The 26,606-nt window shown below is 50.5% G+C and overlaps 2 protein-coding genes across 9 annotated transcripts in view; both read right to left on the bottom strand.

Moving 5' to 3' along the window:
• Atp2b3 (ATPase plasma membrane Ca2+ transporting 3) overlaps positions 1-6,880 on the bottom strand; it is a 70,540-nt gene extending 63,660 nt beyond the window's left edge. For 5 of the 8 annotated variants that reach the window (XM_060375259.1, XM_060375262.1, XM_060375264.1 and 2 more), the window contains exon 1: positions 6,657-6,880. The gene's annotated coding sequence lies outside the window, so the exon portion shown is untranslated. The remainder of the gene's footprint in view (positions 1-6,656) is intronic. The other 3 variants (XM_060375263.1, XM_060375265.1, XM_060375266.1) reach the window with 1 other exon arrangement.
• A 7,504-nt stretch (positions 6,881-14,384) lies between these two features.
• Positions 14,385-26,324, bottom strand: Bgn (biglycan). Its single transcript, XM_021627954.2, has 8 exons — positions 26,167-26,324; positions 19,022-19,273; positions 18,544-18,656; positions 17,830-18,043; positions 17,098-17,208; positions 16,855-16,948; positions 16,579-16,717; positions 14,385-15,715 (listed from the first exon to the last, which is right to left on the bottom strand). Exons 2-8 carry the CDS (start codon positions 19,260-19,262, stop codon positions 15,518-15,520), a joined length of 1,110 nt encoding a protein of 369 aa, XP_021483629.1. The 5' UTR covers positions 19,263-19,273; positions 26,167-26,324; the 3' UTR covers positions 14,385-15,517.
• Positions 26,325-26,606: the final 282 nt, after the last annotated feature.

Below are 26,606 nucleotides of genomic sequence, written 5' to 3'. Positions count from 1 at the left end.
TAAAATTAATTCTCTTAACTCAAACATACAGGGAAAACATTGAAAACCTCAGTAAATAAAAGTTAAGTACAGGTAATTTACTAAAAAACAAAACAGACCTAATTTAGAAAAGTGTAGAAAATGTTCACCCTTAATGGCAATTAGCTGAAGACAAAGCAAAGTAGATATTTTCTGACCTAGATACTTATGGCAGATCATTTGACTGAAATACCTAAAGCTGGTAAGGCTGCAGTGAGTGAGCCCTTCTGGCACATTCAGAAGCCCTTCTGGAGAGACATTTGGCAAGCTGCACTGTTGTCTGGGTCCTCAGGACAGGGTGAGTGTTCTGCCTCAAGATGCTCAGCAGAGTCTCATCAAAAGAGTGAAACAAATCCGGCTGCCTACATTTCCAAAAATAGCCAAATAATTAAGTGAATTACAATCTCCTGAGAGAATACTATTCAGCCATTAAAAATTGTAATTACTGAGGATTGCCCTGATGCATCAGTGTGCCTAATAAATAACTGTCAAATGAGTGAGTGATCATTTGCAGTTTCTCTGTGGCACAGCTCAAATTGACTTTTTTTTTGGGGGGGTGGTAAGTAACAAATTGAACTATGTCCATTTTGGGAAAAAAAGTTAATTTAGGAAGGGATTATATTAATAAAGAAAATGCTTATGTGAAGTAAAAAAAAAAAAAAAAAAAAAAAAAAACAGATCACAAAAGCCCATGGTTTAATTACAGTAATGTGAAAATAAATAGGTTATGCAAAGAAAAGAGAGCAGAAATAAGTCCAGTGGAATGGAAAACTGGCTTCTACTTTGGTGATACAATGGGTTGGAAAGGGACTTCTTTAGTATTTATTGTTTTATTAATTACAGTTTATTCACTTTGTATAGGACTTGTAGCCCCCTCCCTAGTCCCCTCCCATTCCCACCGTACCTCCCTCATCTCCTCCCATACCCCTCCCCAAGTCCACTGATAGGGGAGGTCCTCCTCCCCTTCAGAAAGGGACTTCTTACATCTTAGCTTTTTTTCTGTTTTATTTTTAATAGTAAAAAAATAAAGAGTATGTCTGTGTAAAGCATTAGCTTTATTATTATTTTTTTTAATAAAAAAAATTAAAAAAACCCCAGCTGGGTGGTAGTGGCGCACACTTGTGATCACAGAACTTGGGAGATATAAGCAGGCATATCTCTGAGTTAGAAGCCAGCCCGGTCTACAGAGTGAGTTCTAGGACAGCCATGTCTACACAAAGAAACTCTATCTCAAAAAACAAACAAATACAAAGCAAAACAAAACAAAACAAAAAACCCAAACAACATCTGACCTAATTTATACAGAGCTTCCTGGGCCTCTCAACTGTGGCTTCCTATTTCTGACTTCTCCCAGCTCCCAAATGCAAAGAGTGTCTGCACATAGTGAGGCTTAACTAGGACCATCAGAATCTAGTAGTGTTAGGATCTGGGGCTGGCTCCGAGCTGGGTGTGTGGGCCCTGGAGTCAGCAGGAAGCCTGGCCCAATACCCTTTCCCAGATTGTTGGGCTTTATGCTCTTGAGTGTCCAGGCACCTGAGTTGACCCTTGTGAAGCATCGCTCTTAATGGACTCTCCAAGGTATGGACAGGCTAACCTGGAGTGTCTTCCCCTACCCCCCATTACTCCCTTTCAAGGAGTCAGGAGAGAGAGGCTTAGGATCCATGTAGGGACTTTGAGTGGCACCTTGTTGAGCATTATATTTTCTAGTTTCCATGACCAATCTAGCAACCACCAGCCCCACGTGGCTCCTGAGAAACTGGGGCTCAGACTATTTAGCTAAATCTGAGTTACTTAGCCAGGCAGGGCAGGGCAAAAGTTGAAGTATGAGCCCTGAAAGATGCAGCCTTGCCTCTCAGCCTCCACTCAAGCTGCTGGATCCATCCAGCTGGATGCTTCTGTGGCAGCAGATTCTTTGATGAACACAGTAAAGCACATTTGCTATGCGAGGGTGGGAAGCACATTTGCTTTCCTCACTGCCCTCGCAGAACCAGACACAGGGCACAGGGTTGAATATGGTTGAATGATTATGAGGCAGAATTCCCAAGGGCCATCACACCAATAAGATGTGCTCCCTGGCATCACTGGCTACGTCTCAACAATGGAACACATTCATTCTGAGAGACAATCCACTCAAACCCATCCTGGCACCTTGTGTCCACAGTTGTTAAGCCAGCCAATCAGAGCCTGGCTAATCAAAGAACACTTCCTCAAATGTTCATGAGTGCCCAGAACTCCCTGAGGGCTTCATTTCTGGTAGGTGTTGTGGAAGAACCTGAGCCACAGGGAGTGCAGCACAGGTGGCATTAGAACCCATGTCAGGACTTAGGTCTGCATACACTAAGAGATGGCACCATAAGACAGCAATGAGAACCTTTATACCTCCTCATCCAATAGGGAAGCCTGTAGCCATACAAGGCTACCAAGCACTTGTAACACGTTCAGTGCAAGGAAAAAAGGAAATTTGTAATTTCATTTTAATTTAAACTGACACTGTGGCTAGTAGCTGGCATAACAGACAGTGTTGATTTAGAAAGTGTCTGAAGACTGTGGCCCATGAAAGAGCCACATTTGAAGGAATGGTGGTCCATTTCCTGGGAGAACCAAGAACAGCAGGTTCTATATCTCTTTGAAAAAGGCACATTTCAGGATGGAGAGATGACTTGGTGTTTAAGAGCACTTATTGCTCTTTCAGGGGACCCAGTTTGGTTCCCAGCACCCATATGGTGGTTTGCAACTGCCTGTAATTGTAGGTCTTGGGGAGCTGATGCTTTCATCTGACCTCCACAGATTCCTGCATGCACATGGTGTGTAGTCACATGGTGCACATATATACACTCAGGCATACACACGTACACATAAAATAAAAGTAATAAATATTTAAAAAGAAAAAAAAAACAAACTTTGAGGTAAATGATAGTATCCCCCCTTTGCACACATTTTGTATGGGCACAAGTGTCTGGGAGCCTTTTGAGCTCCAAAAGTCTGCTCTGTTTCATTTTTGTCGTGTACTCAGCCATGTGACCTTTACTCGTTCCCTTCCCAAGCTTGTCACAGTCTCAGATGCCCAAATTCCTCTACATCTGAGAACCTCCTTTTCTCTGTCCTGGTGATGTGTGCTCTAGACCTTTCTCCCTAGGCTTCTCCCTGGCCTGCTGCCAGCACCTCCCACCCAACAGAAGGTGTCCTGGCAGGGGAGGGCTTTCCAGCCAGGCACAGTTGGTCTGGCTTACACTGGCCCAGTCAGGGCAGGGAGGAGGGTGACAGTGAGGAGTTGGGAAAAGACAGGGACAATGCAATCTGTGTATTGCAGGTCTCCATTTGCCATGCACAGCCTGGGGTACAGCTAGGGCTCACTCTGAATTCAGAGATAGCACTGGAGAGGCTTCAGGGGGGCTTCAGTGCCACAGTCCAGGTCCCCATCCGTTATCTTTATGTGTGTCCCAAAAGGCATCACATAGATAATCATTCTCTATGTGCTTTGGATGGGTAGAAATCACCTTTTATCCATTTCTCTCAGTGGAAACATGGAGTGGGGACACCAATATCTCAGCTCCTGTGCTGCAGGATGTTCTTAAGAATTCATAATTTTCACCCAGAATGTTTCCCCAGACAGTCAGCTCAGCCAGTGCTCCCTGCTGTAAAGTTCAACACATACTTCTAGAGACAACAGAAGAAACTTCTGGAGACATCATAACAGATGGCTATGTACATAAATCAGTCCTGGTTTTGCTATCCTCTAGCTGGGTGACCTTGAGCAAGTTACCTAATTTCTTTGGGCTTCAGTCTGATAAACTTTCAAATGTAGATGATAATAGCACTTGCTTTATTCAGTTATTATTGAAGGGCAGGACAAGGGATGTCTGTGGAGTACTCAGAACACTATCTGGTACAAGATGACTCCCATTGTTAGTGCTGTCATTATTGCCATTTGATGTGCCAGTAACCTAGGATGGAGACAACAGCTATTACTGAATCACAGAATCTACCAGCTTAAAATTGGAAGGGAGTATGTTATACCAACTTGCTCTGAGAGGTGAGCAGAGCAGGGCAAATGGCTGGAGGAAGTTGGACATAGCTGCATTAGCTCTTAAGAGTTCAACCAAGCTTACCTTACAGCAGCCATACTCATAGGGGCTTTAGCAGCTCATCATGGCCCACTTTGGCTGCCTCTCTGGTTGGCTGGGCCAAACTGGAATAAAGAGTATGCAGTGATCCACAGGCTTGTCTCTCCTGCTCACTTTTGTCTTGCTCACTCACTAGCTAGCTTTTCAGCTCTTCTGCTTTTCCAAATGATTCAGCTTAGCATCTCCAGCTAGGGATCCTGAAATGGCAGTGCAGGACCTGCAAGGTGCACCCTGCCCCCAGATTTGGATAAGGAAAGGGACTCAGTCAAGGTCACAGAAATCATCAGGCATAGAGCTGGCAGATACCCTGGAGCTCCTGTCATTACAGACCAAGATGGGTGTCTGCCACAGGCTGCTGGTGCCCCTGCTTGCCCCTAGGTGCTCATAGTGGCATTCCCTCTATACCGAAGCTGGCACACTTCCAAGCATGCTTCTAGCTTTGGGGACTCCTCTCCCCAAGGACTGGCTCTCCTTCTGGCTCTGAGCAGAACCCCCTCCCATGCCCACGCTGCTCCAATCTGCCTTCCTCCCTTCCTCTGTGCCAGAGCATGGCTGCCCTCTACTCAAACCACCTGGTAGGGCTGGGATTGGACCAGTTGGAGCTGATCAAGACTGCCTGTGCCCTTGGCCCTTTCCTGCCTTGAGGCTAGTGGCAGGCAATCGATGTCTCAGGACCACAAGTGCCCATTTCCTTCCGATTGACCAGCTCTCTGTTCTGGTGCAGAATTGGTGGTTCAGATTCACCCTTGGGCTCTTCTGCTAGGCCTAATCTGGGTCCTGGTAGAATTTGGCAGCTCTTGGACCACTCCTCCAAGGTCCCCTCTCCAGGCCAGAAAGCCTTAGTTTCCTTGACTATGAAGGGTTGTTGTGATGGTTGATGGAAGGCTCCACTAGGGGTCTTGGAACCTGCTTAGAATCATGTGTGGATGTAAAAGATGCTCAGGAAAGGGAGTGATATGGTATTATTCATATAACACCCCCATAGATCTACCGGAGAACCCCAGCTAGCTCAAACAAAACAAACAGAAAACAAAGGAATTTCCATCTATGACCTCAGTGTGCTGCCAAGTCTCCTCCCTTCCTGGGGCCTCAATGATCCTATCTGGGAAATGGGGACAGAAATCAAGGCATTGCATCTCATTAGTGAGTCTTCAGATTCAGCAGGATCAAGGTCATGAATGTGCCACACAAAAACCAAGTGCCCACTCTGCCAGGCCTGTGCTAGGCACCAGAGAAGTCCATGTAGATTAAGAATCAAACCCTTGCTTTAAATGGTCACATCCTAAGGAGGGGCAATAGCAAAGATCCAGAGCCCGGAGCTATGGGTGTCTGTACAGGTGTCATCTGCTAGGCTGGGGGCAAACTCCTTGTAGAGAACTAGGGGAGAATGAGGTGGGGACTTGATCTTGTAGCATGCCAGGACCCACTTTCGTCCAGAAACCCAAGGCCCCATCTGTGAAAGAAGTAGCAGCCTCATTCAGGGTCTGTCCTTGGAGTGGCAAACATTCAGTGGGGAGAGGGAGCTCCTGGCCCTGCCTACCTTGCAGCAGGAGAGTGACAGAAGGGGACTTGCATACTCCGCTACCTTCCCTGAGCCCTTGGCCAGAGCTCCCAGTCTAGGAGTTCCTGCCTATCTGTCCTGCTCAGGTAAGGAACCAGAACTCCGACCCCCGACCCTGCCTTCTGCATCTCCTCTGTTGGCTGAGTCACCAAGCCCCATAGTGGTTCACAGGAGGCTAGGGAGACCAGGTCATAGAAAGAGGAGCAGGTCTTCCTGGGCTCCAGAGATGCTGTCAGTGGCTCCACCTCCCAGAATAGCAGAGCTGAAGCCTTCAACCCCAAGAACACCGAGTCTTCCCATCACAGAAACCCTCTGGCCAAGGTCACACAGGTGAAGAGGGGAAGGCAACTGTTGGCACAGATGAAGGACTTGTTCAAGTGTGACTCTGCCACTTGCCGGTGGCACTGTCCATGCCAGTGGCAGGGTCAGCTGTGCAGCTATGTGGGCGTGCAGGGGACAGTGTAGGAACATGTGAGGGGAAGGATGATACAGTGCTAGGAGGCGGGGGAGGGGATACCTCGAGGCCCTGGGAAGGTGTGTGCGTAGAGGCTAGACTCTTGGCCCAGGCCTGGCGTCTCTGGCTGTGCCTGCCTGGAGCCCCAGCCCGTAGCCCATAGCCCGCAGCCCGCAGCCTGCAGCCCCCAGCGTCCTTGTTCCCTAGACACAGATGCGCGTGCGCGTGAGATGCCGGGTGCAGGGTGCGGGTGAAGGTACAGGTGCGGGTGCAGGGCGCTGCCCGCCAGCTCTGAGGCCCCGGGGTGACGCGCGCCCGTGGTGCCGCAAGGACACGCAGGCCCGGCCCGTAGGGAGTAGGGAGCAGGTGCCTTGGGCGGGATCCTTCGTACCCCCCACCCCCACCAGCCGCCGCGCCACCTGCTGGGCCGCCCTCTCGCCCCCGCCTGCTTGCGCGCCCACCCCTTCTGCGCCCAACTGTGCGCCACGGCACCACTTACCCCGGCATGGGCACAGCCGCCACCGCGGCCTCTGGTCTGGCTGTTGCTGTTGCTGCGGGAGGGTTCCCGGTGACAGCGATCCGCTCCAAAGACTGAAAGGCCCTGGCACTGGGCAGCCTGGCCAGCAGTGCGGAGCAGGACCCTCCGCGGCAGGCTATGGTTGTTGCCCAGTGCTCCCCACGATCCGCACCTGCAGCGGCTGGCGACGCTGCGCGCTTGACTCCAGCCGCAGCTCTGAGCGCGGAGGGAGGGAGGAAGGAAGGGGTGGGGGAGGGAGGGAGCTGGTGGTGGTGGTGGTGGTGGTGGTGGTGGTGGTGGTGGTGGTGGTGGTGGTGGTGGTGGCCGCTGCAGCGGTAGTAGTGATGGTGGAGGAGCTGGTGGAAGGGGGGAGGGTTGGTGGTGCTGGTGGTAGTGGTGGTGGTAGTGGAGGAGGAGGTGGTAGAGGAGGAGGAGGAGCAGTGGATGGAGGGGCAGTGCACTGGCGAACAGACTCTGGGGACAAGGTGCTCCTGAGCCTTGTGCCCGGTGTGCGCCCTTCTGTTCCCAGGATGCGAGGGAATGCCAGCACTTCCTAGCCTGGCATGGCCCTCCAAGGACACTGGCAGAATAGCGGTGGGCGTGGTTGGAAAGTGGGGGCTGAGAGAAGCTGCTGGTGCAGAGAAAAAGCCCCCCTCCCTCGCATGTGACTGGAGTAGCAGGTTGCCATAATTCTCAGGACCCTCTCCACCCTCTGGCATTGGAGCTGATTTGTAGCATGGGGTATCTGGGCTCTTGGTGGGTTCCTGTGGTTGGTGGTTGGTTATCTGAAACTGCCTGGTAAGCATTGGGAGTGCAGGCATCCAAATACATTTCCCCAGAGGGAAGCTGGGACTTATAACAGATTTTCACTCTATGACCCTAAAGGTTATTGAATGAACACCATTTTCCAGGACAAAGTGGGTGATGCTGCACCCAAGTGGACACCCAGAGACAGATACAGAGGATACTCTAGACAGTCACCCACGTGTACCCACCAACACTCATGCACCATGTGTGTTCCTGGAGCTGCACCTGCCACTAGTCTTTGCAGCACTGAACTTGCCAGCTGCTGGGACAGCAGAAGCTCTGACCCCACCTTGCTTTGGTCTGTGAACAGAGGTAGGAGGCAAGGAGGCTGAAGAGGAGGCCTGAACTTCTGAGAAGGCTATGAGCCAAACCTTGGGGTAACTTGGCCTGCTGGAGCTGCTGAAGAGAGAGACAGAGAAGCCTGAACACTCAGGGCACCAAGGGAGCCTATGCACTAGGCTGGGTTAGGTGATGAGGGATATAATGGAGTCTACTGAAAGGGAGCAGTTGGTAGGCAGTGAGTGCTCAGATAGTTGGGATAAGGGATATGGGGAAACCATTAACTGAGGATGACAGGATGACATAATGTGCCCCGGGGCTCAAAGAAGGCTTTTTAAAAATTTATTATTATTATTATTATTATTATTATTATTATTATTATTATTATTTTGAGGCTCTGCCACCATGTAAGACACCCATTTAAAGAACAAAGACTGCCTTGCTGCGGTCTCACCCTGGGCCAGAGATCATACCCCTATTGCCAGCCCCTCCCCCACAGTAAGCAGCTAGTTCTGGGGGAAAACCAGTGGGACCTGGTGTCCTATAAAGCCAAGACTGATACTGGCACTCCTCAGCACAGGCAGACCATTTGCACACCCCCATGCACACCCATACAGCCACCCACACTCAGACAATGTGAACACTCCCACATTTACACCCAGTCCACACTCAGCAGCGTGCATACTCACACAGCCACTTCATACTCACCCATTATGAGCACTCATCTTCACACCCACCCCATACCCAACATGCTCATTCATGTGCTTACCCACACACTCACTCAACATATATGCTTCCTGCTTCACACACACCCACACTCACCAAAACACACGCTCCTGTGCTTAGCCCAACCCACAGTCACCCAACATACACATTCACCAACATACAGAATCACATGCTCGCCCATACCCTACTTTCACCCGACACACATCCTTATGTATCTGCCTCCCCCCCCACTGAACCTACACACTCACTTGTTCACTCCTACCCACACTTAACATACACATTCACACCCACCCATCGTCGCCGACAGGTACAGTCACATCCCCATCCCCATCCCCATCCCACGCTCAGTCAACTGCCTGCCCTCATATATTAAGTCCACCCACATTCACGACCACGCACACTCACACGCCACCCCCAGCCCACAATCACTTGACACATACATTCAAGTGCACACTCACTTGCTCTCCGCCTACCTACACTCCCCTGACAGGTGCGTTCAAGGGTTCCGTTACACGGCAGTCACCCAACATGCATACTTGTAAGCTTACCGAGTGCTGCATTCATCCAACACCTATCCTCACAAGTGCACCCACACAACCTCATGTTCTCCAAACTCACACACACGCTCCCTCACACCCCACACACTAGTTAAGCACCACTCACAGGTTCATGGATACCTACATTCACAGACTCATGTGCTACACAGAGTCACATGCTCACTTACTCTCACAGAAGGTCGTTTACACATATTTTCTCACACTTACATGAGCTGGCCTGCATACAGTCACCCATACATACTTATTGATATCCAACGACATATACTGTCACACACACACAGAGTTTATCCCCCTCTCTCTCTCTCTCTTTCTCACACACACACACACATTCACACATGAGCACTTAGTTTCTTTTCACACTCATGCTCATTCACGTTTTCTGACACTCCTGTTCACCTGTTTGGTCACACACTACAGTGCACCCCCTCCCCTACACTTTTTTCCTCTTGCAACGATGGTGGCTTTCCCTGGGCACTGGTTATCTTTCATGTGAAAGCTCGCAAACCCCCAGCACACTGCCATTGGCTGTAGTTCTGCTAGAGGCTCCATGGCTATCCTGGAACTTGGGCATGCTTGCAATTAGCAGCTGGTGCCTTAGGGACTGGGTACACTTGAGAGCCTCTTGGTACTCCCCATGACTTCCACTGCCTAGAATATGGGGACTAAAAGTGGAACCATCCCTCACTTCCCTGAAGAGTAACTCTGGGCTGCAGGCGCCAGAGCTGGCCACTTTCCAGTTGTTCTTCTTTGACCACCCCACATTCTCCATAAACAAGCAGAGGCTCGTGGGGAGTGGGGGGAGGTCACTGAAGAAGTCCCCTTTGCGGCCCTGCCCAGTGTATTGAGATCTTTGATGTCACTGTCCTTCTGTGCCAGTGCTGAAGGCCCTGGCTCTAGAGTGAGAAGAGGGGGGAACCTGCTGTTAGTGGCCTTTGCTAGAAAGTTCCTCCTTCCACCAAGCCCTGGCCCAGTTCGCTGCACTAGGAATCCTTAGGGAGCTAGATCCAGAGATGTCCATGATAGGGACAGCCGCTAAGCAGATGCTCTGCTCCCTTCCTGTTTCTGTCTTTTCCTCTTGGTTCTTCCCTTACCCACGCTGTGTCTGGTCCTGCCACTCCAGGATCTAATCTTGGTCCTCTCTTGTGTTGTTCATGGTTACTCTTGGGCAACCTCAAAAAAAGTCAGTTTTGCTTAAGAAACCTGTAGGAAGCAGCCAGCTGTATACCTTCCTGCTTGGCCTCCTTGTGCTCAGCAGCTCTCATTTTCCTGAGACCTCAGTCCATTCTCTGTCACTGCCACCAAAGCACCCCTCTCTACCCTATGGCTTCCCACCTTGCTTACGTTGAACTCTAGGCCATGCCCTTTGCCTGTTCAAATTCCCTTCTTCCACTTGTTGTGGCTGTCACAGGCTCCTCTGGGGTGGCAGTTTCTTGGTTGGACCCAGATGCCTTGTCCCTCTGGTGGGTCCTGATTTATTCCTCCTTTCATCTCTGCTCTTTTCTGGCTGATACTATAGCTCCTTTCCAAGGCTTCAGGGTCAGTGTCAACCTTTAGTCCTCCTGGCTAATTCCCATATCTGGAATGGGCTTTATTTGAAAATGGGGTCTATGCAGATGTGATTAAATGAATGATGGTGGGCTGAGAAGATGCTCTCTGGTTCTTTAGGCAGGCCCTGTGTGCGATGAGAGTGTCTTTCTAAGACAGAGGCAGAGAAGAATTTCCCATGCACATAGAGCCAGAGACCATGGACTGCAAAGTTTCAGTGAAGTAGCCACAGACAAGGAGCACCAGGAGTCACCAGGAGCTGCAAGAGGCAAGATGCATTCTCCTGGACCTCATCAAAGAGTACCTCTCTGCCAACATAACCCCTAAACCACAAAGAACAAGTTATGGTGTATTTTGTCATCTCCAAAAAGTTGTCATAAACGTCCCAGGATAATCATAAACCTCAACTTTCAAAGGATTAAAGGAGTGTTCATTGCATACCTGCAACTTCCTAGCCTGCTTGGCCTCAGTAGATTCCAGATTGCACACTTGGAACTTCTGGAAAGCTCTGGTTAGCTGTGTGTGTGTGCGTGTGTGTGTGTGTGTGTGTGTGTGTGTGTGTGTGTTGTATTCCCCTTCACCCCTTATGCAGTGTCACCCCTTATGCAGGGGACACTGGGGCTCTTCAGCATGATGCTACCTTGGATTCTTTGGGTTCACAAGGTATGTGTGTCCCTCAGAAGCCAAGGGAAACAAGACCTCTACCATGGGGAGACCTTACAGTCCACACTCTCAGAGCAGCCCTCCTGCCCCAACTCCTAGGCCCTTCACCTTCTTCCCTCCCCTCAGACTCTTAAGGAGGGATTTTCTCCCCAGGGCCCTTGTTTCCATCTAGCTCTTGGGCCAGGATGCCTGGCCAATTGCCCCTTCTACAAGATCTGACTTGTTTAAACCTAAGCAGTGGATTTGGCTTAGGCTCCAGCTGGGACCCACTAAATGCATAAGGCACCTGACCTGTAGTAAGTGCTCAGAAAACAATCCCTTTTCCCAGCTGCATGCCTCTCAAAGGCTACGCCTTGGCAACTACCCTGTTTATAGAACAGTTGTTTCCAATGACATACATAACTATGCATATATGTATGTACTTCTATGTGCTCACGTGTCTATGAGGTTCTCTGTAGTGCATGAATGGGCATACCCGTGTAGGTATATGTTTGCTTGATGTATGTTCATGTGTTCATGTTTGTAGACATCGTGTATTTACCTAAGTTTCTATGCACATTAAGCATAGAAGTCTTCATATACAGGCTTGTGTGTACATATGTGCCAGAGACCATGGACCATGTATATGCTTGTATATGCTTGTAACACTTTTGTATGTGTTAATTTGTATCTATGTGTATGTGTTTCTCTCTGTACATGTGTGCTCATATATTTGCACATATTCATGCATGCTCATGCACAAGCTTGTGTGTTTGTGTGTGCATCTCTGTATTTTTGTCTCAGTACGTTCATGTGTGCACATGTGAATGCTCAACAGTCTGATGGCTGCCCAGGTGGTCTGTGCTTTGAGCTCCATATGAACATGTCCACTGCCTTTGGTAGCTCTGGTGCTCACAGCTCTTTCCCCCTTACCACACTGTTCCCTGCTTAGTACATCAGGCTGCTTTGGTGCCATGACCCTGCAATATGCTCTTCCTTTCATTCTTTATTCAAAGTCTGTCCAGGAACTCATACTCAAGCAAATGGTGGGCTGGAACTTGTCCTCTATGCTCTGCAGAATCACAGCCAAAGCCAGTGCCCAGGATATAACCCTACTTTCCAACCCAATGAAAATGAAAGTAGGGGAGACTGCTGGGTTCCAGGGACTATTTGAATGTAACTGTGAGCTTTTTTTGAGACCAAGTCTCATGTGGCCAAGGTCACTCTTGAACTCCTTATTCTCTTGCTTCTACCTGTCAAGTGCTAGGATTAGAGAGTGCAACCTCCACACCTAGTTTCACCTGGTGATTTTTTTTTCAATTCATTATTTCCTAATAATTTGAAACGCACTCAATAGTAGAGTGAGGTTGAACAATTTAAATATATATGAGGATATATTTATTCTTATTTTATGTGTATGTGCCCAAGTATATATATGTGCAGCATGTGCAAGCCTGATGTCTACACAGGAGGGCATTTGGTGCCCAAAAGAGGAAATTTGGATCTTCTAGTTGTGAGCTACCCAATGTGGGTGCTGGGAACCAAACCTGGGTCTTCTGCAAAAACAGCAAATGCTCATAATTGCTGAGCCATGTCTCCAGTCCTGAGGCAGAGGACTTTATCCTTGTAGCCGAGACCAAGTGCTATAAGATGAGTCCACCCGTAACTGTGACCTACTAGTCTCATGGGCTCCTGCCTGGGGCCTTGAAGCCTTTGGTCTAGATAGTGTGGAGCTGTCTGTGGAATCTTTTCTCTGAACTTAAGACCTATATAATATTTGTCCCTTGAGCTGGTGGTGGTGGCACTGACCTACTGGGTACCTGATTTGAGACCTGAAGAGGATAGGTTTGTAAACTTTCCTGAAATGAGAGAGCCAACTGAAAAAAAAAAAGTGAACAGCCAGAGAGAAATTGGGGGTGGAGTGCAGTGGGGCTATGGAGGATCTGTTGAAGTGAATCCTGCCCCCAAGAACAGCCCCTAGAGAAACACACTGAGGGTTTCATCTTTCTGTTTCTATGAGGGCTCATTGCTGCCTGCCCCTCCTTCCCACCAGCATAAGAACAGGACTGAGGCCCTGACTCCTGGCTCTTGGCCAGTGCCCTTGCCCTGTGTCTGCCCAGCTCAGCAGAGATTGCCAGGCTGTGGAGCACATGCCCCAGAATAGTGCTATGATGCTGCTGGGTGACATTCTATCGCTGGGCCACCACACTGAGTAGCACCTCCCACCCCCAAAAAAGGAGAAACCTGGGGACAGACACTGGATGCCCTGGTTACCAGGCCAGGAGGATATGGCTGTGTGGGAGAATCCACAAGCAATGTCTCTGGGTGCACCCTTCTGGCCTGTCACTCATACTGGCCTTGGCTGCTCTATTTTTGCTGGCTGGCTGCCACTGCATAGGGAAGCCCCAGTTCTTATGACTTGAGCAGGAGGCCTTGGTCTTAGTTCAAGCCAACTTCAGCCCTCTGGAGGTCTGTTCCTTTTGGGAGAAGCTAGTGTCCCCACTGGACCCAAACTAGAGTCTCCCTCAGGATTCAGCTACAGCCTGCTCTCAGCTCTCAGAGATCTGTGGGGTGCTGGGTGGGAAAGCTGGCTGGCCCAAGTAGCTGTACCAATATGCTGCCTAATGCCAAGGGCTCCTCCTCTCTGCCCTTTCCAGGTACTGGTCATAGCCCAGACTGCAACAGGATTCTAGTATTACGCTTTTCTCTGAATTCCATCTAGACAGGCAGACAGGACTCTCTCTGCTTGGTTATTGATGCTCCCATCCTGAAGGGAGTGAGACTTAGGTTGATATTCCATAGCCAGCAGGTATTTTGCAAATGCTCCACTCTGGGAGGGCAGATGGCACCTCAGGTGTGGCCTGAGTTTTGGGTTCAGCTTAAGAACAGTTGAGGCAATGGAAGAACCAAAAAAGGAGGGGAAATCAGACAGGGCCTGGGCCCATGTGGTCACTTGGGATGTGTTTTTATAGCTCTGGAACTGAGGGTAAGGAGGTCCTTCTTCTGAGGCCAAGTACAACAACAAAGAGGAAGCACAAATGATAGAAGGTGAGCATGGAAATGCAAAGCCTTTGAGGTGGACTGAGGAGGCCCTTGTTTCACCTCTTCTCTCCTCTTGATTCCCAGTGATGTCCCAGGGAAGTGGCACACAGAGTCGTATTGCACAGTGTTTCTTTAATTGAAAGACAACTGACCTCATAAGCAGCACTCCCTCCTGCTGGATACAACTGATTACCAACCAACTTCTCCCACAGAAGGGACCCAGGGGTGAGGGAGGGGGACCTAGCCATCTTGGGTAAAGGGCAGGGGTCAATGAAAACTGGGGGCTCTGGTGGCCTGCTGAGCCTTTCCAGGGGCTGGGAAGCTTCCTGCTCCCCATCTTGATAACAAAGTATGGCCCCTTTCCTGGATAGTGTAGACAGGATTCTGGGCCTCCACCTTCCAGCTTCCTCCAGGGCTGGGGATCAAGTGATGGGCAGGGCAATCATGGAGATAGTTGCCCCAGATTTTTTTGTGCAGGGACTGGCCAGAGACCTGTGAAGCAGAAAGCAGCCTGGGGCAGACAGTCAGTGTGTGTGTGTGTGTCTGTGTGTGTGTGTGTGTGTGTGTGTAAGAGAGAGAGAGAGACATACATACATACAGACAGACAGACAGAAACAGAAATAGCCAGAGAAGACTGAGATAGATGCAGAGAAATACAGAGACAAAGAGTGGATGAGAGAGAGAGAGAGAGATGAACTGGGTCCAGAGAGACGGCAGGGGACAAATCTACAACCCCAGAAGGAAGAGACATGCCAGGAAGCATAACAGGCTTGGAAAGAGAGACTGATCCAGGAGTTAGTAGAGCCAGGTGGTGGCTGCCAAGGGCAGCAGGAAAGGACCAGGAGAGCTAGAAATCAGACATGGGTGAGGAAGAGGAATAAAATATGCCTGGATGGAACAGTAGCTGTGGCAGTGTTCTGTGTCTACCTTTGCTACCCCTCCTGCCACAGAAATCTGAATTTCAGGATGAACAAGAAAAAAGATTAATAGAGAATCCTTGAGTGGACAATATGAGTGAGTGTTAAATCTCAAAAGCTGAGGGGAATGGATGAGGGGGCAAGGCCATGTGTATATGTGCATGCTGGGGAGCCAGGGAGAGGCTGTGGTGGAGCAGGAAGTTAATGTTGGGGAACAAAGGTGTTGTCTTTGGGGCTTTGCTTCTTTGCTTCCCCTTCCCCTGTGGAACATCAGGCTATGTTCCTTCGGAGACTCTCACCAAGGCCACCATGGTGGCCACCACTGCCTCTACTTCTTATAATTTCCAAACTGGATGGCCAGGTGGTCAGTGACGCAGCGGAAGGTGGCTGGCTGCACTTCCCAGTAAGGCACAGGGTTGTTAAAGAGGCTGATGCCATTATAGTAGGCCCTCTTGACTCCGAAGCCCATGGGGCAGAAGTCGTTGATTCCCACCTTGGTGATGTTGTTGGAATGCAGATAGACCACCTGGGGGTAGAGCAGATGCAGGCTTTTTGTTAGGGTTCAGTGCCATAGACCACCCATCCCAAGCTGTCCCAACCTGGGCAGGTGCTGTAAGTTGTGGACAAGATGGAGGATAGATGTAGTAAGCAGGGTCAAGCCTGCCTCCATATTAGATGCCGTCAGTCACTTCTTAGTGTCATTTCATGGTCATCCTTTGAAGGCCACTTGGTGATTTTTCCCACAGTTGAAAGGAGGACATACCCAAGTATGTTAGTGGATATTGTCTGTGATTAGGGCATTGGTGTTTGGCTAGACAAAGGTCAGGATGAGGAGCTCATGTAAAGGGTATAATCAAGTGGTGAGTTGGGATGGGTGGGGTAGGGACTGTGTTTGGTAAATTGAGGCCGTAGGAAACATTGATCCTGACATGGTATCTATGTAGGAAATACAGTGCCTTACATTAGGAGCTCACTGGTGTTAGAAAGGTTACTGGCCACTAGAGGGTGGTCTCAGCCTGGCATTGGCTTGTGTGGCTCTAGGGGAGGGTGAATGTGTTTTCTTCCGTTATGAATGGAGCTGAGATAAAATTCGAGGTTCAAAATAAGGTTAGAAAAGACTTAGTTTGCCCATGTGGTTGGAAGTTAAGTCAGGGAGGAAGACTCCTCTTCCTCAGATAACCCACAAATGGGAGTTAGCACTGCCTCCCTGCAAAGAGGGAGTGGGCACTGTTCCAGTGAGGTTTGGATAAGGGCATGACACCCAGAGGAGAATCTAGGTCCCTGTTCTGCTCTCTACCCTGGGCCCCTGTAAAAGAGAGGTCAAGGGGATCCAGGCAGTTAAGAGGTTGGTGCCACAACCCCACCCACTCTTAGAGAGCCAGCTCTTACCTGGAGGAGCTTGAGGTCTGGCAGGCCAGCGGGTACCCGGGACAGCTTATTATTGTCCAAGTGAAGTTCCCTCAGGGTAGGCAGAAAACTCAGGCTCCCATTCTCAATCATCCGGATCTGGTTGTGGCCTAAGCCAAGCCTGAAGATAGATGAATGAGAGGCTATCAGAGGTTGGAGGAGACTAGAACTCTGGGATAGAGGACTTGGGTGCCACCCCATAAACTGCCCTATTGGCTAATGGTTCCCTGCAGCCCCCAAGGGCTACCCCAGCCCCACCTGTACAGCTTGGAGTAGCGAAGTAGGTCCTCCAACTCAATAGCCTGGATTTTGTTGTGGTCCAGGTGAAGTTCATTCAGGGTCTCAGGGAGATCTACCCAGAAGAGAGCATGCTGGGAGGTAAGTGCAGGGTCTGGGGCAGGTAGAAGGCCTGCTCTCTGCTCCAAGAGGAAGGCCCTGCTTAAGCACAGAGGGCAAACCCCCATCAGTGCTCCTGGAGGTCAGGTATTGACACTTTCCTACCTTTGGGGATGCCAGTGAGCTTGGCCTCTGAGATGCGAAGGTAGTTGAGCTTCAGGCCATCAAAGGCTCCTGGTTCAAAGCCACTGTTCTCCAAGGGATTTCCACCCATCTCTAGGAGAGAAGCGTTGTCAGCCCGGGAGCCGGTCAGTGTTGTCCCATATACCACGAGAGCCTTTTCTTTTCTGGACTAGAGCTTTGCTGATCACTGGGTCTTCCCACCTCCTTAAAAAGAAGCTTATGAATTTGCCCAGCTAACTAAATACAAACTCCAGCTGTTCAAGAAGCCTAGCTCAAGGGCTTTGGAACTGTTCTTGGACTCCAGGATCTGGGAAACAAGAAGAAAGTGTGGAGACCCAGAAATAAAGTCAGGGCTTACAGAAAGCCACCCAATTCCTGCTGCTGTGGTGATGCATTGCCCTTCTCTCTTCTCTCTATCAGTCCAGTGTTTCTGTGTCCTATACCTTCCCTTTACCCACAATGATAACTCAATTTTTTTCCAGAAACATACTGGTCTTCTTTTATACTATGTCTGAGATTTTTTCTTGAACTGAGCCTTTGTAGCCACCCCAGTCTCCCTCATCATGTCCTGAAACAACCATCTGGAACATTCTGAGTCACACAGGGCTTCTCCATGACTGCACAGGACAGTCCAGAACCCAGCTGTCCTGGCTGGAAGAAATCTCCTCTACCTGTCTCCTTTATGCCTGATGCCAAGGTACAGACTACTCTCACCAATGCAATTCATGTTTCGGAGCCCGCTGAACACGCCCTTGGGTACTTTTCGGATACGGTTGTCATGGATGCGTAGCTCTACCAGGGAGCTGGGCAGGTTGGGAGGGATCTCCACCAGGTGGTTCTTGGAGATGTAGAGTTTCTGCAGCTTCCGCAGAGGGCTAAAGGCCTTCTCATGGATCTTGGAGATCTTATTGTTTACCAGGACCAGGGCCTAAGGCGGAGCAGACATCCAAGGTGAGCATCCCAGCCCCCCCCACTCCACCTCCCCTTTCCTCTGCCTCCTGAACTTGCTAATGATGACGCTTGAGAGACATCTGAACCTATTTAGTCTCAAGGAGGCCAGTCTGTGTTGGTGAGCAGAGTGTACGGCAATGAGCTGAGGTTATCTCCAAGCTGCCCTGGGAATGCCATTACTGCCTAGCATATTCTGCCAGGCAGTTTCTCTAAGAGCTATAAGAGAATATAGCTTTGTTTGTTGTACAGAGGAGCCAATAAAATGCAAAGCTTTCAGTCATAAAGGGGACTAACTGAAGGGATTTTGTCTTGCACCCACACTGATAACCCATGGTCTTGGGTGTTCCCATCTAGCCAGCTCCTGACTTACCTTGGGATTCCATTGGTTCCCAGCCCTGTTTGTGAGTACCCCTCCCCCCCAGGCACAGGAACATCAAACTCTTCCTTGGAAAGGGCAGGAGGTAGGAGGAGGCTTACATAGAGGTGCTGAAGGCCTTTGAAGTCATCCTTGCGGAGCTCAGAGATGTCATTGTTCTGCAGGTCTAGCAGTGTGGTGTCAGGTGAGATCTCCTTGGGCACAGTCTTCAGACCTGGGGGCCAGCACCATCACCAGCATAAGCCTGGATCACCCAGTCTGTTTGTCACAGCTAGTGTAAAGTGCTGGGCATATACATGCATATGGAAACACACAGCAAAACTGGTACAAATATAGAGACTCTGAGACAACAGGTGCCAGCTTCAGAGCTTGCATATTCTAGTTGCTTTTCATGTGTCAGACACTAGATACCCTCATATACTCATATTCTAACACCTCAGCCTGTGGTGACTCATACCATTCTCACTCCTACCAGTCTACACCCATCTCACAGAAAAGCCTATGTGTCCCTTTTAGTAGGGGATCCCAGGCAGGGCCTAGGCCTCTGTATACTCTCACCCTAACTGCCTATTGACTCACCCAAGTCAGAGCATTGAACAACCCGCAGGTGGCAGTGGCAGCCAAAAGGACACATGGCACTGAAAGTAGGTGTGAAAGAGTCCAGGTCGGGGACACCTGAGGTGGTATCTGAGCCTGAAGCCTCCTCATCATTCATCATGAGCAGCCCATCATCCAAGGTGAAGTCCCAGAAGCCCTTCTGCTCAAAGGGTAGGGCCTGGCTCAGGGCCAGCAGCAAGGTGAGTAACCACAGGGGACGCATGGCCAATGTTCCTGGGAGTAAAAAATAAGAAGAGCTTTAGGTCAACAACAGCACTACCATCTGGACCTTTTTGTGCTGTCTCCAGTCTGTCTTCCCAGCAGCAGTGGATAGCTGTGTGTGTGTGTGTGTGTGGAGAGAGAGAGAGAGAGAGAGAGAGAGAGAGAGAGAGAGAGAGAGAGAGAAGAGAAGGGGGCCATATGTTTGCTCATCCCTCACCAGGGATGGATAGGAGGCAGCAGAGGGAGGAGGCGTGGGTAAGAGGCACCAGTCAGGGTAGGAGTGCTGGCTGGCCAGGAGGGCGCCTCTTTCCACTCCCCTCCTCTTCCTGGAAGGACTTGGTTTCATTGGGCAATGAAATATCTTCCCAATTAGCTCAAGGCTGCCCTCCTCCCCCAATGAGTCAGCCAGATCCTGCCTCACTGTCTGAGGATTGGGGGTCAGCAAGGCCAATTGGAGACTGAGATGAAGCCCAGCTATTAGCCCCACAGGCCATCTGGCCAATCCCTCCTGAGAGTGAGCTTGGAAGATTCAGATGCTATTAGTTTAACTGGGCGATGAATGAGTCATCCCCTTCACTGCCTGAGCCCCTCCACAGTGCCCATGTTGTTCTAAGAAGGTCCAGAGGCCAAGGCATGAAGTGGGAGGAGAGGAAAAGGGAGGGAGAGGGGGGAAGGGAAACGGAAAGAGAGAGAGAGGGCAGGCAGGCAGGGAGGGGAGGTGGGAGGTGGAAGATAGAGTCTCCAGTACTGCGGCAGCACCAAACAAGGATCCTGAGAATTAAGGCCATGAGCACTTCTCATCTTCCTTCCTTTCATTCCCTAGGACTCAGCCTACAGAACTTGGGGCTTCCACATTTACCTCTGCTCTTTGTCTGTGCCCATGGCCATGGCATCCTGGAAAGGATCCCAAGAAGAGTAGGCTGCTGCCAGAGTAACAGGGCAGGGTCAGACTTGTCTGGATACCCTGCCCCCCCAAGGCTGAGGCAGTGGGGTGGGAGTGGAGACTTTGCACTGCCTGAGCCTGCCCCCAGCACCCACACCTCCTGTTTCTTTAAACTGCATTCAACCACCCAAGCAGGGCCTAGACTTCAGGACAAGACTGGAGCCCCTGCCTCTCTTACTACCCCTCCTTCCCCAACTCCACGGCAAAGGCTCAGGGTATTTTGGTCTGTTTGCTCTATCTGCCAAATAGGGAATCTGTGCTGGTCTTGCTAGCCTCCCAGGCTTGGATATCTGGGGTTGCCCTGGTTCATGGGTGGACAGGAAGCCCAGCCTCATGAAGATTTGAAGGAGGCCCATTTTAAGGAGGCGTCATATGAGGTACATTTTGGTGGCGAAGTTGGGATATTTGGGGCTCCATCTGGGCTAAATAAGACCTTCCTGAGCTCAACTGCTAGAGGCAAAAGTGGAAGGAACTCAGTTGACAAGGGGGCTGGGCAGACTGCTTGCTGTTTTAAAATCCTCAGCATCAGCAGGTGTGTGTGTGTGTGTGTGTGTGTGTGTGTGTGTGTGTGTGTGTATGCTGGGGTAGGGGGAGGCTGGAACACCCTGGTTTGGTTAGACCTAGGCATAAGTACTGCCCATACAATGCCTGTCAGTCCCAGAAGAAATCTCACCCTGTATTGTTGCTTGGGAAGTCCTAGGTTAGTGGGGGAGGAGAGTATCCACATCGACAGACCCAACCCCAGTGGTTCTCAAAGGCCTTCCCTGGCTCCCTGGCTCCCATCGTATATCAGTGGACAGAAGGGCCTGCACAGAGGTTAGAGCTGCTTCCTGGAGAGAATAGAGCAGCCTTCCTCAAAGGTCCTCAAAGGTCACACAACAAAGTAGGGGGCATAGCCAAAGGCTTTGCTCAATTCCTTTTTTTCTATACAGACATGGTTATGATGATGACTCCTGAGGTCACAGGTAGTACTCAGCTGGAGGAGTTTCCAGTCTCCTTCATTCCTTCAAAGTAGTCTCAAGATTTCTACCCAAAATGACCCAGAAAGACACAGCGGACCACCCCACCCCCAGAAGGTCTTGGCTCCAGGGTAGCAAGAAAGACCATTTCTTCCTCAGCCAGCAGACTCCAGAACAGGGTAGGATCTTGCCCAGGGCAGAAGGACTGGAAGGCTTGGGAGGAGGAGGAAGAGCAACCCAGACCAGGCAAAAGAGGCTGAAGGGAAGCCAGAGAGCAAGATGGAATGGCAGGGAAGGAGTAAGACACCGCCCCGACCCCTCTGCACTGACCACCCACCTACCTGTCCCCTCTACCAAAGCTGCTACTCTGAAGGAGCTAGATGAGTCAGGGCTAGAATTTCTGCTCAGCTGAGCTATAGGATCCAGAGTCTACAAGGAAAGATGGCATGGATTGGGGATACAATTGGACAAAAGACCATCTGCATGGAGTCAACCTAGATCCTTTGGAACTACAGAGTGGCCTGGAAATTTCCACCGAGCATCCCTTTCCAATATAGGAACCTCCTGTAGAAGACTTGTTTGGCACTCAGACACTGAGGACATGATGCTCCTCTGTGGGCATCATAGCCTCTTCAGATTACAAGCCTCCTCCACCCAGAGAAAGGAGCTACAGGACCCTGGGTAACACAGGGAGATACCAATCTGTTGTCAATTTCAGTCCAGGCTCAACCTGGGATCGGAGGCTCAAGGCCCATGCAGAGGCAGGATGGAGTCTGCATGCCTTTTCAGGGCTCAGGGCTCAAGGCTTGAGGCATAGGGGCCAGGTAGTTTTCCCAGCACAGCCTTCATTTTCACTCCAAAAACTGGCACTAGACTAGGTACCCATATTCTGCAAGGGAGGGGTTATGCCAAGCACAAAGCCCACAGAAGGGGATTTCATCAAAGCCGTCTTGGTGCCTGTACCAGAAGTACTGCTACTTTATGATGAGAGAACTGAGGCCTACAAAGAGGAACTGATTTCTCCCAAGACCCCAGTTTATTTCAGCCTGAACAGAGTCCAGGTTTGGTCACACTAGTGAGCTTTCAGTCTTGCTGCTGGGCCATGGATGACAGAGGCTTCTAGAAAATTCTGGGCCTATAAGTGGGTACTGCAGACAGCCAGGGGATGGGGAGAATCACTAAGTAGGGTGATAGTGATAGTGGTGGTGCTGCAGATAGTATTATATGCCTCCATTTTTCAACTCCCTCAACCTGATCCCTTATCCCTGCACACTGAGAAGATAGGCAAAGTTGCAGTCAGGAAGGTGTCAGATCCTGTAAGTCCTATCGGAAGTTCCTCCCATCCCACTTCCCCCTGCCACCCAGGCTTCCAGGCCTCAATTTACCTTCATTGGACTCTTTGGTTATGTCCTTATGTTCCATCAAAGTGAGCTCTGAGCTTGCTGGGCAAGGGCTCCTCAGAGCAAAAAAAAAAAAAAAAAAAAAAAAAAAAGTGGTCATCATGGTGAGCTGAGCTTCACAACCACAGGGGTGGACAAGGGAAAAGACGGCTTCCTGGAGCTTGTGCCACCACCCCAATAGGGCCCTCCTTGTCTGCCCCTCTGAAAGCCAGTGTAGTTCTCCACACAGGATTGCTCTGGGCAAGAGCCAAGCAAGACTTGCTGGCAGTCTCTGAGAACATGGAAGGGCTCTGCCAGGCATTTAGGCCAGGCCAAGGGTGGCAGGGGCAAGGCTTGAGGTCTGGCAGCCTCAGGGAGCTTGCCTGTAGATGTGGGACTGGCAGCTGCCAAGGAACAGACACCATGTGCAGTCTCAGCAGCCTTGTCCTGAGGCATTGAGCCTTGCTAAACAATCCTATCTCAACTGCTAAAAATGCAAGGTGCTCCCTTCTACCAAGTTCTACTGGGTTTCTGGGACTGTGTAGGTGAGGAAATTTATGAGAGACAGGAGACCCTAGGCACTGTTTTTCCTTCTTCTGAAGGTAAGCTGACAGCTGGCCTGCTTCCTGCTGCCTTTTAAGGCCACCTAGCTCCAGCCTAACACTTGAGTGTCAACCAGAGGGATGAGATGTGTGCTTTCCTGTATGCCACAAGGTTAGCAGAATCCAAGTCTCATTGGCCAGAGCACTTCTTAGTACCTGTGGCTCTGGCACTGACAGAGTAGCTGGGTAGTCAGATACAGCTCTCCAACAGTCTTAGGGGTGGGCTTTATCTGAATGTGGGTATCAGAAGTGCCTGGGATACATAGAAGTGCTGGGTGTATCAAGAGACCACTTTCTATCCCTCATTCCCTGCCCTACTGAGAAACTTCTGGAAAGGAGCCAGACAGCAAATGACCTTAGTAAGTTGGAAGTACCAGGTTTCCTCATCCCCTTGCACCTGACCCATGTGTCCACTTACCTCCTCCCACTTCCCAACAAAGTCTGGGCTCCTACTTACCATGTGCTAGAATTTTCAAAGAACAGGAAGATGTTGTCACTTCTCAATGGTAGGAAAGGAGACTCAAGTGATTTCTTTATCTACCCCACCCTTGGCGACCATAACACTTTCGACATTTGATAAGTGTCTAGTAAGCTGAGAGGCTCAGAGAATTTGTCCTAAACTCTTCCCATGGGACTGACAGTGAGGTAAAAGTCAGGCTGGGATGTCAACTGTGTCTGTCATCCTAAGCCCCACTCCTGGAGGAATAGAGTAGCAAGGCAACAGGTTCCAGACCCTAGAGAGCCCCCTTTCTTCCCATGTCTAGGGGTTCCTGAATTGTCTACCCAATACCAGGATCTCTACGACTTGTCAGGAACCTGGCCAGGGTGGGATTCAGCCCTATGTATTAAGCTGGAAAGGCCAAGACCCTCTTAGCTTCATTCTTTCCAGGTTGACTGGGTTCCTGGATCAACTATAAGCCCATAGATCAACTAAAAGCTGGAAAGGTCACACCTGGGGCTTCCCATACTCAGAGCAATAAGGAAGAAGGTAATTAGAGTGAAGAGACATACTTGGATTCCCAGACATATCCTGGGAGCCTTTGGCTGTGGGCTGTAAAAGTGGGGTAAGGGACTTAACTGACCTGGAAGAGGACAGGAAAGAAAGCCCTGTTCTTAAGCCCCAGAGGAAAACTCTAGCTTTATTCTGAGAACACCTGAATCTGTTGCTTTCTGGAAGGCCGGAGGATCCTCTGAAATCTGAATGTGTGAGCCATACCCTCCCTTCCCCATACCCCACCCCCATGAAATTTGAAGAAAGGACATGGTGGGTGGCCAAGGTGTGATATGTGATGCTGACCTTCCCCCCCCCACATACACAAAAGGAGGAGTCCCCTGGAGAACAGGAAGGGGCGAGGAAAGATGCTAACTGCCCCAGAACCTAGCAGGCAGAGCCAGAGCCAGTTAGTTTGTCTTTGGAGGGGGCTCTGCAATCTTTGGCCCATCCATGGCTGGGTGTCCAGGAACATCCATTCACACTGCTTCTATTCCTTGGTGTGAGTGAGACCCTGCCCTGGGTTGTCTCCCTACAACCAATTTACCTCCCTACTATGGAGAAGTCCTGCTGCCAAGACCGTTGGGATGTGGAGACCAGACTACAAAATGGGTGGGGCACTTGAGAGCAGGGGAAAGGAGGAAGAGCAGGAGGGAGTCATGGTGGGTGTAGAGCTAGTCATGTTCTACACAAAGTACCCCTGCCCACCCACAAGCTCTTCTAAGCTGTGGGTGGCACAGGCAGCTGATTGTATGCCTGGATGCCAGTCCTTGGGAATCTTGTTGGCACCTAGGGAGCATCTTCAGAACCAGTCTCAGAACCAGTCATTACAAAGCAGAAAGCTGGTAGACAAGAGGGGAACACAGGCAGAAACTCCTAAGGATGGAACCAGAGCCACCCAGGTGCTATGTCCTTGGCTTAACGACAATTTCCTTTGCCTGGCCCCACTACAGCTCCACCTTGTAGGGTCCTGGACCTCTTACTCTGGGCAGATGGGAGCCTGGTCCCACCCCTAGGGCAGTGACAAGGTACTCCAGTCCCCCAACCTTCACTGGACGTGGCGAATGCCCAATTGACTCTGTCTCTCTTGTTTCTCCTGAATCCCTTGACAGCACCTCAGGGCCCCAAGCCATGTTGGTCCCTGAGAACATGACACAATTGCTCCATTTTCTAACTCCATCCCACCCTCTGCTCATTGTGCATCTCAGCTCGAGAGGGTTCTGAAAATAGGACTGAGGTAACCAGGCAGGCAATCTAGGATCCCTATAGCTGAGGCTCCATGGACCCACACTTTGCCCAAGAGAGGGTGGAAGCAGGGCATTAGTCAGTGGTGAGTGTGGAATATCAGAGCAAGGTGCCTGATGTGTGCCTGGGAGCACAAGTCTCTCAGACTACTTCAAGGGGAGACTGTGCCAGTGCTGAGTTTTGCATTGGCCCCATCCTTCCTGACCTGGCCAGGTGCCAAGCCTCCAAGAAAGGCTGAGCTGGGAAAGCAAGGCTAGCAGGAGTGGAGGCTGTGCCTGGACCTTGCTATGAAGGGATAGGGCTGTGGGTAGAGCTACCATGCCAGCCATCCAGCCCTGCCTCAGTGATGCTCTGGAGGTAGCCCAGGGGGGAGTTCCCTGCCCACCCTCCCAGAAGCAGAGAGGGAAAACATGGGTGAGCTTGGCAACTGAGCACAGGTTAGAAGGGAAAGGGAAAGGACGCTAGGAATAAAGTTCAGGGAAGAGAGAGAGCGTGGGGAGAAGAGGCTGAAATGGGATAGAGACCAAAGGGTGTTGAAACGACACAAACCAGGAGCCTTTGGTGGATGCCGTGGGAGATAAAGAAAGAAGTAAGGAGGCAGTGGAGGTACAGACACAAGACTACAGGTTGAGGTAGTAGATGCAGCAGGGCTGGTGGGGGACAACAGGATTGCCAGCATCTTTGGGTTGGTTGAGGGGATAGCATAGTCAGGAATGAAGACAGCAAGGGCAGATTGAGGTCTTTGTGAGGAGAGTGGAGTCAGTTTCAGGCTTGATTAGGCCCTACCTGGGGAGGGGGAAGCAGCCAGGTGCAGGCTGGTTAGTTGGTGGGCTAGGATGTCAGGCTGTCGGTGTGTCTGTCAGGCAGGGCCAACCGGAGCAGCTGCTCACTCCTGGGCAGTTCGCGGAGAGAGGGAGACAGAGGCGGTGGGAGGGAGGCTAAAGGCTGGGCGGGCCGGGCCGACAGGGAGGGGACAAACAGGGAGGGGTGGAGAGGGAGAGAAGGAGGGAGGGGGCTGGTGGAGCAGAGAGGGAGCAAAGGAAGGAGGAAAGGCAGCTGGGAGGGAGGGGGCAGGCTTCCTGCCCCCCTGGCAGCTTCAAAGAAAGCAATTTTCTTGTAGATGGCTGGGCTATGTGGCACCCCTCCCCCTCACACTCCCCCCCAACTCTGGCCCCTGCCTCAAGCACAGTTTGAAAGGACACACATTCACTTACTTAGGGACAGAC

Source organism: Meriones unguiculatus, chromosome X (assembly GCF_030254825.1).
Source record: "Meriones unguiculatus strain TT.TT164.6M chromosome X, Bangor_MerUng_6.1, whole genome shotgun sequence".
NCBI classification, from domain to species: Eukaryota; Metazoa; Chordata; class Mammalia; order Rodentia; family Muridae; genus Meriones; species Meriones unguiculatus.
The sequence above is the reverse complement of the archived record's forward strand: the minus strand, read 5'-3'. Positions and strand labels throughout refer to the sequence as shown.